The 12,271-nt window shown below is 41.2% G+C and overlaps 1 protein-coding gene across 3 annotated transcripts in view; it reads left to right on the forward strand.

Annotated features, from left to right (window-relative positions):
• The window catches only part of LOC309709875 (poly [ADP-ribose] polymerase tankyrase-1), a 109,308-nt gene that overhangs the window by 75,581 nt on the left and 21,456 nt on the right, over positions 1-12,271 (forward strand). For all 3 annotated transcript variants that reach the window (XM_082538779.1, XM_082538780.1, XM_082538781.1), the window contains 2 exons: positions 4,189-4,334; positions 4,453-4,618. In XM_082538779.1, coding sequence (XP_082394905.1) covers positions 4,189-4,334; positions 4,453-4,618 — 312 coding nt within the window. The remainder of the gene's footprint in view (positions 1-4,188; positions 4,335-4,452; positions 4,619-12,271) is intronic.

A 12,271-nucleotide genomic window follows, 5' to 3' on the forward strand; every position in this document is an offset into this window, starting at 1 on the left:
ATCATGTTTAGGTAACTAGCGAAACTAGCGAGCTAACTTCCGCTAGCTTCCTGCTAGCTTCTAACTCCGTTAAATGTAATACATTTTGTTTTCATGGATGCCTGGAAGTTAAACTTTATAGTTACACCTGGTAAAGCAGCAATGCTGATCGTTTTATTAAAGATGAAAGAATTTAGACAGTTTTTAACTCTTAGTGATGCTGCAGTGTTCGTTTGACCTGAAGTTTATGGAGTTTAGGACCCAGATTACTCCCAGATTTAAGAGCATCTTAGTCCGACAAATACGACAATCTGATTAATTGTTATATCTAATTTTATATTTCAGAGCACTTTTCTTCAAGTGCCATATGAATAACCTGTATTTACTTGTAACTTTTTAACTGCTCATTAACTCTAATCTAATCAGCCAATCACATGGCATGCATTTAGGCACATAGACATGGTCAAGAGAATCTTTTTAAGTTCAAATCAAGCATCAGCATGGCAAAACAAGGTGATTTAAGTGATTCTGAGCATTTGTCTGAGTATTTAAGAAACGGTTGGCAGTTCTCTGGGTCAAAATACCTTTTTGATGTTGGAGGAGACCAGGCTGTTTTGAGCTGATTGGAAGGTAGCAGTAACTAATTTTTACAACTGAGTTATGCAGAAGAGCATCTGTGAAAGCACAAGTAGTCAGACTTCGAAGCACATGGTACACAACAGCAGAAGACCACACTGGGTGCCACTCCTGTCAGCTAAACTGAGGATACAGTGGACCCAGGATCACCAAAATTGGACAACAGAACGGTCTGATGAGTCTCAACATGAAAACATGGATCCATCTATCCTTATATGAGTGGCTCAGCCTTATGATGATAGTATAATGGTGTGGGGGATATAATTCTTAGCACCTGTGTGATATTATCTGATCAGTATGGACCAAAATCTGTTTCGAGCACCTTGTTTCATCTATGTGATGAAGATTTGAGGCATGTTGGCAGTAATTGTTGGTTGTGAGCTCAGGTTTTATAATCAGAACCCAAACTTAATCAAGCATTCGATTTATTATATATTATATTAATTTTTCAGAATGGCAGGAACATTAAAAAAAAAAGAGGAAATATTTGAGAATGAGTTTTGTTGATACTACAATAAATAGAATAAGCCCAAAAACATTTGGGCAGTGACACCATTTTCAAGATTTCAAGCTTTGAACAATTTGTTTTTCCAGGAGTTTAAAAAAAAAATCATACAAAGTCTCTCGATTTTCATAGGTTCAAAATAACCCGATTGATAATAAAATGTAGAATATGAATAAATTTTATATTTTCTCTTGAGGAACCAATGAATCAATCCACCAATCGCCCACTCTTTAAACTGTGTTCCTGTGTGCTAACCAGGTTTTCACATTTATTTCATGCTTTTCGTGTTTTGTAGAATTCGTGATCTGCTCAAGGGGCTAATAAAAAAAAAAAAAAACTTCTGAAGAGAAGTTTAATGTGGAATTTAGTGCCAGCAGGATTTAAATTTATCTCCTGTAAAATAAGATGTCAAGATAGTAGAAGAAACCTGTAAAATAAGCCCCCCACCAAGCCCATCTTTACTGCTGAACTAAGGTGTAATTGAGTTTGAAATCACAGCAAAGAACAAAAGTAGCAGCATTACCCACTGTGAACAGACACACAGTAATATTGATATTATAAGGTTTTTTAGCATTATTCGCAATTAGCCGGAAGTATACAGTGTGTTTTTATTGCTAATCCAAAATTCCACATACCATTTTTTTTCAGTTCCTTTTTCTGTCTGTTTCGCACATCATGTTAACATAACGTTTCTGTTGGACCAATCACGGCGCAACTAGAGACAGTTACAAGACTCGTGCATCTGGGGAGCATCTTTAGTTTTGTAACGATCATTAACTAAATTCTCAGGCAAAAAGAATAAAATTAGATAATATGAAATTAAGTAATACCTGAGTTTTTATAATTGTTTTTACAGGACTCATACATGCACAAAAACTCATGGAATTCTATCTAATGGTTGTGGAAACATTCCTGCTGTCGTACTAGAAAATTTAACAATGAATATTTCTGTGAAACCTCTTGAAATCATTTAATCTTAAAAAAAATCATGAATAAATAAAAAATGGAATAAGATCAAAAGAAATCCTGGTTGGTTTTGAGCTGCACCTTAATTAGGGCCCGAGCACCGAGAGTGCGAAGGCCCTATTGTATCTGCTCCGTTTCTTATTATTATTATTATTATTATTATTATTATTATTATTATTATTATTATTATTCAGGCGAAACAAGGGCCTTTTTGAGGGCCTAAACATGCTCAAAAACTCATGAAATTTTGCACACATGCCAGGTCTGGTGAAAAATTTTGTATTTTAATGGTTTTACATATGAGCACTGGGAAATGGCTCTAGAGCGCCACCTATGCCTTGTTAAATGCAGCCCTACGACCACATCGTTTGAGCTACATGTATGAAATTTGGCACACATGTGTATCATGCCAAGACGAACAAAAAAGTCTGTGGGCCCATTGACGCAAACCCAACAGGAAGTCCGCCATTTGGAAGAGAAGGTGACATTTTGGCTCTAATTTTGCCATTTCCATGCCTCGAACTTTTGCGAACTCCTCCTTGGGGTTTCATTTCATAACCTTCAAATTTGGACAGTGTCAACTACACCCTTGTGCCATGTTAAATTGCGGAGCTTTTGAGTTTTCACAATACTATGAGGCCGTGGCGCCATGGCGAATTTCGATGACTCGCCATGAAAATCTTATTGCCTCTCATTTTGTCATACATTTTCTGACCTTGACCAAAGTCAAGACATATGATAAGGCTCCACCCCTGAACATATTTCAACTGCCATATTTGACCTCAAGGACAGCGCCACCTAGCGGGAACAGGAAATGTCATGTTTTACACTTTGGGGTACAGTATAGTGATGGGTGACATCTGCAGCCTCAAATTTCTCCAGGAAAGCCTTAAGGAGTTGGTCTTGGGTTACAGTGAAAACTGTGAGTTTTTGCAAAAGGGTGTGACCCCAGCAGCATGGCGAACTTTGATGTCACGCCATGAAGAAACAAATTAGTATAACTCAATGAAATCCAGTCTGATCAGTACCAAACTTTACAGGCATGATATCAGACCCGCCCTGAACAGATTGATGTGCCCATTGTCGGAAATACGGACAGCGCCACCTAGTGGCAACAGGAAATGTCATGGCTTTAATTTTGTTGTACTGATTTTCACAGGTTCATCTTGGCCACCTCAAAAGCGGTGAATATCACCATCAGTCCCTCGTGATGCCTCAGTGCAAAAATTGTGAGTTTAAACTGAACAGCGCACCCTGGTGGCAACGCTGTTCAACATGAAAGATGAAGTGGCTTTTGAGGGTCTTGGCAAGTTTATAGAGGCTTGAAATTTGGCACACACCTCCAAATGGATTAAGGCTTTGTTGGCATGTGATCATTTTCATTGAATAGCGCGAAATTGCTCCACAGCGCCCCCTACAAAATTTCAAAACCACAGCCCCTGCTCTGTGTTCTATGTATGATTCTGAAACCTGGTAAGCTTATAGGAGATATCAAGATGTACAAAAAAGTCTCTTGGAGCAATATCCCAAATCCAACAGGAAGTCAGCCATTTTAAAATTAATGTGCAATTTTGGCAACATTTTCCCCTCTTTCCAGGCACCGTTCTTTGACGAACTCCTCAAAGGGATTTCATCAGATTGATGCGATCTCCTGTGTGTGGAATCTAAAGACCTTTGTGATGTTAAATTGCGAAGCTTTTTACGTTCAGTGAAACGGGGTGGTTATGGTGGCACTTAGAGTTTGAATCACTCGCCAAAAAGCAGTAATCTGCTGTCACTCAAAAACACAATGTCCAATCTCTCCCAAACGTCTCAGGTGTGATGAGACTCGAGCTCGGAAGTGTTTGTTATGCCATTTGTACATAATGGTTAGAGCGCCACCTAGTGGAAGAACTAACTAATCACGAATGAATGAGTTGAAATGTTAGCTGGTGGTTAAATGCATGAATTCCATCAATGTGACATCAGATCGGAGGTGCTGGTTTTAGGTGTTGGGCGTGACTCGACGCGCCGGGGGTGCGAGGGCCCTCATAACGCTGCTTGCAGCTTTAATTTGACTTGGAATTATTTTAATCTTCTTTTTCCTCCGCGTGTCTCTGCAGTCCCTGTGTACGGCTCAGAATGTGAATTGCAGAGATCTGGAGGGACGGCACTCTACCCCTCTTCACTTCGCTGCCGGCTACAACAGAGTGTCCGTGGTGGAGTATCTCCTGCACCATGGGGCGGACGTGCACGCCAAGGACAAAGGGTGAGACACTTGTGTTGGGGTGTGACTTTGGTGTAATTTTGAGCCAAGTTCGTTTCCGGCACCCATCAGAGAGTCTTGGAATAAAGTCGTGGAGTAAAATGACTGTCTCCCTCTGCAGCGGTCTGGTTCCCCTTCATAACGCCTGTTCGTACGGTCACTTTGAGGTGGCCGAGCTGCTGGTCAGACACGGAGCCTCGGTCAACGTGGCAGACTTGTGGAAGTTTACGCCGCTCCATGAAGCTGCAGCGAAGGGCAAATACGAGATCTGCAAACTGCTGCTTAAGGTTTGTCTCTTTCTTAACACCATGCTGATGTTCCTATATATTTAAAGCAGACTCAGTTTAAGATAAGACAGCCCAGTGTTTTTGCACCAAGTTTGAATTAGAGGAGGAAATCGCCTCCAGAACCACCAAGCGTGGTAAGATCTTCATTGGATCTCATTGGATGTCAGGTTTCTGATATTTATGGCCCATGTGAAAAGAAATCCAACTCTCTGAGCCCGAATGCAACATCAACAGACCCGTTGAGAGAACTAAATGTTCAGGAGTGTTTATCCAGTGAATGGTCGTTGGCACAAGTGCAAAACGGCTTGCCCTCGAGTTGCAATAATCATACGAGTGCCGCAGCTCTCTCCGTCACTTTCTCCCATGGGTATGTCTGAATGAAGCCATGAGCCATTAATTTCTTAATGACCGAATGCCACTTCTGTGACACATACCATGTCTGAGAAGGGCTTAATTGTGCCATTTGCTGTGACCTCACATTGCTCCTTTTCATACTGAAGCCTGTGGGATAGAAATATTTAATTTTTGATGCAGCTTTAATGTTCTGTAAACAAGCACTTTATCCTTCTCCAGACAAGTTCACCAAACAGTGTTTACAAGACGCGGTGAGCCGGGGCTCAGCGAAACTCAGAAATCAGTCATGTCTACGGAAGCAAGAGCTGGCAATGAAATGATAGCACATCTGTTACTAATGCAATTAATGGCATCTGGTGCTGTGAATGCCTTGTGAATAATGGGTGTAAGTCAGCATGTACAAATCAACGTTATGGAGCCGAGGTTTTTCCGGGATTGGCATTTGGAAAATTGGGTGCAAACACTCACTGAAAGGTATGACTTGTGCTCTGTGCGAGTTTTGAACCCGGCCGGGATCAACTCCGACCAATCCAATTACAAAGCTGAAAATATCTGTTGTGTAACACTGAATTGTCACATCTCTTTGAGGCTAAATGAATCCTGTGAAATGTTGCAGTTTCACAGCTGAATGCATTTTTGTTTTTCCTATCACAAACACCTCCAGACGAGGTTACGTCACCACTTTGCCGTTGCCATATGGGGCAGCATAAATTATTAGATGAACACAGTTGAATTCACACACACACACACACACACACACACACACACACGGTAAACGCAGCACACGGAAAAACAAGAGAAATTCATTACTTTATTCATAATTACATATTGACTGTATAAAGTAGTTTGTAACAGATGTACTTAGGAGTATTAAAGGATGATTAAAAATAAATGGAAAAGAAAACAATGAATTATGAGATAAACGTCCTACACAGCTTGTACGAGGTAGTGACACAGTTGTGTGAGCAGACAGCAGCGTAAAACACAAAAGAAGTGTAAGATTGTCGTGGTCAGGCTGTGAAACTGATACACAGCAGTGTTCACTGAAAACTTTGGGACTAAGAGGTGCGACAGTGCAGCAGAGGTATCAGTGATGGTGGAGGGGAGTGGCTGTTGTGTGGAGTATTAGGGAAGGTGACAGCTCTGGGGAGAAATTAGCTTGTCGGTCTGGCTGTGCAGGAGTACAGAGAGGTGCAGACTAAATATGCACTGCCTGGTGCAGTGTGAGAAATGGTGAATGATTTCCTTCCTTGGGGCGGTGGCATTTATCGGTTTGCATTATATTGAATAAACTGACCTCGCTTGCAATAAAAACTTGTTTAAGTAATTAATCTAACAAAAAAGTTCAAATTATCTGGTTCCAGAAGAATGAGCGCTTCTCCATATACAGTGGGGCAAAAAAGTATTTAATCAGCCACCGATTGTGCAAGTTCCCCCACCTAAAATGATGACAGAGGTCAGTAATTTGCACCAGAGGTACACTTCAACTGTGAGAGACAGAATGTGGAAAAAAAATCCATGAATCCACATGGTAGGATTTGTAAAGAATTTATTCGTAAATCAGGGTGGAAAATAAGTATTTGGTCAATAACAAAAATACAACTCAATACTTTGTAACATAACCTTTGTTGGCAATAACAGAGGTCAAACGTTTACTATAGGTCTTTACCAGGTTTGCACACACAGTAGCTGGTATTTTGGCCCATTCCTCCATGCAGATCTTCTCGAGAGCAGTGATGTTTTGGGGCTGTCGCCGAGCAACACGGACTTTCAACTCCCGCCACAGATTTTCTATGGGGTTGAGGTCTGGAGACTGGCTAGGCCACTCCAGGACTTTCAAATGCTTCTTACGGAGCCACTCCTTTGTTGCCCGGGCGGTGTGTTTTGGATCATTGTCATGTTGGAAGACCCAGCCTGGTTTCATCTTCAAAGTTCTCACTGATGGAAGGAGGTTTTGGCTCAAAATCTCACGATACATGGCCCCATTCATTCTGTCCTTAACACGGATCAGTCGTCCTGTCCCCTTGGCAGAAAAACAGCCCCATAGCATGATGTTTCCACCCCCATGCTTCACAGTAGGTATGGTGTTCTTGGGATGCAACTCAGTATTCTTCTTCCTCCAAACACGACGAGTTGAGTTTATACCAAAAAGTTCTACTTTGGTTTCATCTGACCACATGACATTCTCCCAATCCTCTGCTGTATCATCCATGTGCTCTCTGGCAAACCTCAGACGGGCCTGGACATGCACTGGCTTCAGCAGCGGAACACGTCTGGCACTGCGGGATTTGATTCCCTGCCGTTGTAGTGTGTTACTGATGGTGACCTTTGTTACTTTGGTCCCAGCTCTCTGCAGGTCATTCACCAGGTCCCCCCGTGTGGTTCTGGGATCAAAGCTCACCGTTCTCATGATCATTTTGACCCCACGGGATGAGATCTTGCGTGGAGCCCCAGATCGAGGGAGATTATCAGTGGTCTTGTATTTCTTCCATTTTCTGATGATTGCTCCCACAGTTGATTTTTTCACACCAAGCTGCTTGCCTATTGTAGATTCACTCTTCCCAGTCTGGTGCAGGTCTACAATACTTTTCCTGGTGTCCTTCGAAAGCTCTTTGGTCTTGGCCATGGCGGAGTTTGGAGTCTGACTGTTTGAGGCTGTGGACAGGTGTCTTTTATACACATGATGAGTTCAAACAGGTGCCATTCATACAGGTAACGAGTGGGGGACAGAAAAGCTTCTTACAGAAGACGTTACAGGTCTGTGAGAGCCAGAGATTTTCCTTGTTTGAGGTGACCAAATACTTATTTTCCACCCTGATTTACGAATAAATTCTTTACAAATCCTACCATGTGGATTCATGGATTTTTTTTTCACATTCTGTCTCTCACAGTTGAAGTGTACCTCTGGTGCAAATTACTGACCTCTGTCATCATTTTAAGTGGGGGAACTTGCACAATCGGTGGCTGACTAAATACTTTTTTGCCCCACTGTATCAGTTTATGAAATGTTTTTGTGTTTGGTGTCCAGCAAAACAAGCAATGGAGAAAAAAAAGATGTTTACTTTTACCACCGAGCATTAAATGTGAATACTAAGGGAAAAAAGTATGAGAAACGGCACTTTACTTTCCCAGGCTTTGGGGAGCCAACAATTTGATCCTTTCTCAGCTGCATAATCTGCAGATTTAAGCCCTGTATGAGAAGGAAAGAAGACCCAGAACGCTTCCCTGTGGTGCTCCTTTTGCTTGAAATTAGGGAAAGCAGAGGATTGAGTTCTTAGCCACTAGCTGGTCACTCTGTGGTCTGCTGATTAAGAGTCCAAACCAGTCTACACTCTTGTGTTTTTAGGGCCAAATTATAGAGGCTGCTTTGCTCATAAAACTGTGATAATGCTGAAGTATTCTTACACACTGATATTACGTCACAATAGTTCAGACCTTTAGCAGTTCACAGCTTCACTTGACTGAGGATGAGTTGCGAATTAAATGGAAAAACCTTGGGCCAGCAGGTCAGGGGGCAGAGGCATCAATAGAGAGTTTTTGATTATTTCCAGCCAGCCCAATGTTTACTGCACCTCATTCCTCTGCTCCCCACACTTCTCCTTACTAATGAGGGCAACATACCAAAAAAAAAATAGCATGAAAGAAGAAAGTGAAGGAAAAACTGCAGTAATTGAGCTGCAGGTTACAGAATACAGAAAGAAATTCTATATCACACACCAGTTGAACACTTTCAGTGCTCTTCAATGTCATTATTGGAATTGTGAGTTGAGATTTGAAGCCGTCCTGAGCTTAAAGCACAAAGAAACTTTATGCTGTTTTCACTCAATTTTCCATCTGCTGTGCAGCTCTAGCTCCAGGTAAAGATGTTTAAGACCAGTGCTGCTGCAGTTGATCAGCACATGTCCAGGAACACCATCTGCTTCAGCAGCTTTATTTGTGTTCAGCCACCATAAGGTTTTCTTTTGTCTTTGTGGGAGTTTATTAGAAGTGATTGTTCTTTTTTTTTGTCTGGTGTAAATTCAGTGATGGAGGCTTTTTTCTTCTTCAGCAGAGATGTTTTGTTGGGGGTTTTTCTCGCTATATATATTAAAGTGAGGCTTTCTTTACGGCTTATTAAAGGCTGTTGCTTTTATCGTTAGACTCATTATTAGATATGCAGCACCAAATGAAATGCTTTTCTCACTTGTAAGTGTGAAGCCTCGCACAGACTCGTGTGTAGACAAATCCCAGTCAGCTCAAAAAGCAAATGGAGTTCAGAGATACAGCATCTCCCTCAGGCCACACTTCTTTCTTTTTTTCCCCCTGATCTCATGGTTGGTCTTTGGCTTTGGAGGCAGAGGTTAGAGACACACAAACGGATGATTGATTGTAGGAGGTTCGTATTGTTTTTCCCACTCTGGTTAGAAGCATTCTCATAGTGGCGAATTTCAGCATGTTGTTGCGTTTCTTGTTTACACACGTTAGTACTCTCGACTCTCCCTTTAACACACTTGTGCACAGAAGTAAGACAGTGTTCCCGCACTTTGGTGTTAATCTGCCGAGGCCTCGGGATGTGATTGTTCTCTGTTGTGGAGTTCAACACTAGATTTTTCCGTTGTCTTCTCTGTTTGTTGTTAACTTTCTATTATCCTGCTTTTGTGCAGGATTTTTGCTCAAATTAAAACTCCGCTGCATCCTCCCTGTACCCAGATAGTTTCTGAGGAATGGGTCTTGTAAGACATGCAAAATGCACATTAGCATCATCGTTGTTGGTGAAGACGTGTGAGAGGATAATGAATTTCAGCTCAATTTAAGTATAATCTACTTCATTAGCACTTGGCATGCAGTTTGTGAACTCGAGTGAGTTATGAAGGTCTGATGCTAATATGCAACATCATTTTGGAAAAGACCAACTGTCAGTCAGGCTGTGACATTTTTATGCTTGGAGTTTCCTTTGATGATATTTGAGTTCTTTAAGGATGTCCTCTTGTTCAGTCGTGATTGCTTTTGTAATAAACCAAGTATTTGTAGCCTCGGGTCACATGTCTGAAGCTGGAGAGCTGTTCCTCTGACCTTGGGTTGTTCAATGGATTTTAAGTCAGAATGTGAAAGCACCAAAAAATATCCCTCCACGCAATTAAATCACCAGCCTGAACTGTTGATATAAGAATGGATGGATTTCTGCTTTGATGTTGTATATGCCAAATTCTGTTCCTACAATCTGAATGTCACAGAAGAAATTGAGACTTATCTGATCAGGCAGTCTTGTTTTTTCCTCTATCATCCAATTTTGGTAAAACTGTGCCAACCATAGCCTCAGTTTTAGCCTCAACTGTCAGGAGACACTTGCATTGAAGGTTCAACGCTCCTCTGCATACTTTAGCTGTAATGAATGGTTATTTTAAGTAAGTGTTGCCTTTTATGCCAGCTCAAAGCAGTCTGGCCATTTCCCTCTGAACTCTGGTATCGACAAAGCATTTCCGTCCAGGTAATTGACTGGATATTTTCTATTTTTGGACCATTCACTGTAAACCATAGAGATGGTTGTTAAAGAGAAAAATCCCAGTGGGTCAGCAGTTTCTGAAATATTCAGACCAGTCTGTCTGGCACCAGCACCCATGTCACGCTCAAAATCACCTTTCTTCCCCACTCTGATGCTGGTTTGAACCTCAGCAGGTCGTCGTAACCATGTGTACATGCCTAAATGTAGTGAGTAGCTGCCATGTGATTGGCTGATTAGCTATTTGGGGTACTGGGTAGTATAATAATTGGTTGGAAAGTTCAGTGACAATGATGTTAAATAACAAGGCAAAGAAACAGAGATAAGAATCACAGACAGTAGCTGCAGACAACAGTTTCTGTTGTTCTTTCAGAGTTAATTTAACTTCACTTAAAAGAAGCTCTTTGTCTTTTCTGACTTGTGTGATGTGCTTTAACATGGGTCTACAAAGACTACCAAGCAGATTCTTGCCAGGAGCTTTTGGTGGCTTAATTAAGCCAAGCCTTCACGAAAAAAAAACTACGAAAAAAATCTTCTAAATGTTCCTGTAGCTACACAATAAAGTTAATATTTCATACAAATCCAGACATATATTGGATGCTGTAATTCCAATTTTACCTTCAAGGACTTGTAATAATGTAGCCAGCAACATTTTACTTTAAATGCTCAGTTGATTTCATTCGATGTCCCAATCTGAGCCTGTTAGCAGACTACACCGTGGCGATCAACTTGTTAAAATCACACCTGCTAAAATGAGCTTGTTTTTGGACATTTTTGAGAACACTGGAGCTTCAATAAGCTGCTAGTATAGCGTTTCATTTGTAAGCAGATACGAAAAATTGTAAATTGCATTTCCTATGAGAAAGATAATGGTTCTTGAAAGGTCGACTATCTTTTTTCCCTTTTTGTATCTATGTAAATGTCCCCAATTATTTCTAGTCTAATTTTCACGAGAGTGTGAGTGAGTGACAGCAGTGAAGAGATAATGGAAATTGAGGAGCAGGAGAGAAAAAAACCTCATGAGAGGGAAAGGTTCAGACTACTTTGAATAGAGGGATAGAGAGCCATGAGAGAGATTTCTATAAAGGACCGTTTCAGACCAGCAGTGGATACCCAGGGGAGTGGTCCCACAACATCCAATTTTAATGAGCGGATTTCAAAACTTACAATGAAATGACAAGTTGAGCCACAACCTAGGAGACAGCTGAGCGATGAAAATGTCTGCTTTCCCCTCGTCCCCCGGGGTATGTGGTGTTTTCCACTTCACTGGGTGTCCTGTCCTCACCTCTCTCTACCTCCCTTTCGTTTCCACCTCCTCTCTTCTGCTCTCCGGTGAATTACCTTCATCCATCCTCTTCTCACTCGTCACTTGTCATCATTTCTTACTCGTCTAAGTGAAACGCTTCCAGCGGGTTCAGATTGTTCAGAGTGTGGAGGACTGTTTCTTCTTGTTTGTTTAATGTCCATGTAAAAGAAAAGTATCTAATCAGTATAGCAGTATTCAGTCTTTTAATTGTGGTGTTGTCATGAGACTTAAATCCTCTACATTTCTTATCTATTTTGCTGTCTTTGTTGTGAGCTTTAACAGCTTTTTATTGGAGATGGATCAGATTTTTCCATTTATTTGCCCATCAAACAAACAAGGTTTTTTCCAGTGTTTTCTTTAATAATCAGGGTAGGGCTGGGCGATATGGCCTAAAATCAATATCACGATAAATTGAGCAGTTAACCTCGATAACGATAAACCACCCCAAGTGCCAAAAAAAACAAACGTTTTTGTTTTGTTTTTCATTTGATGGGGCTGTGGCAGGCATCATAGT

This window comes from Aulonocara stuartgranti (genome assembly GCF_965226115.1).
Source record: "Aulonocara stuartgranti genome assembly, chromosome: 7".
Classification (NCBI taxonomy): Eukaryota; Metazoa; Chordata; class Actinopteri; order Cichliformes; family Cichlidae; genus Aulonocara; species Aulonocara stuartgranti.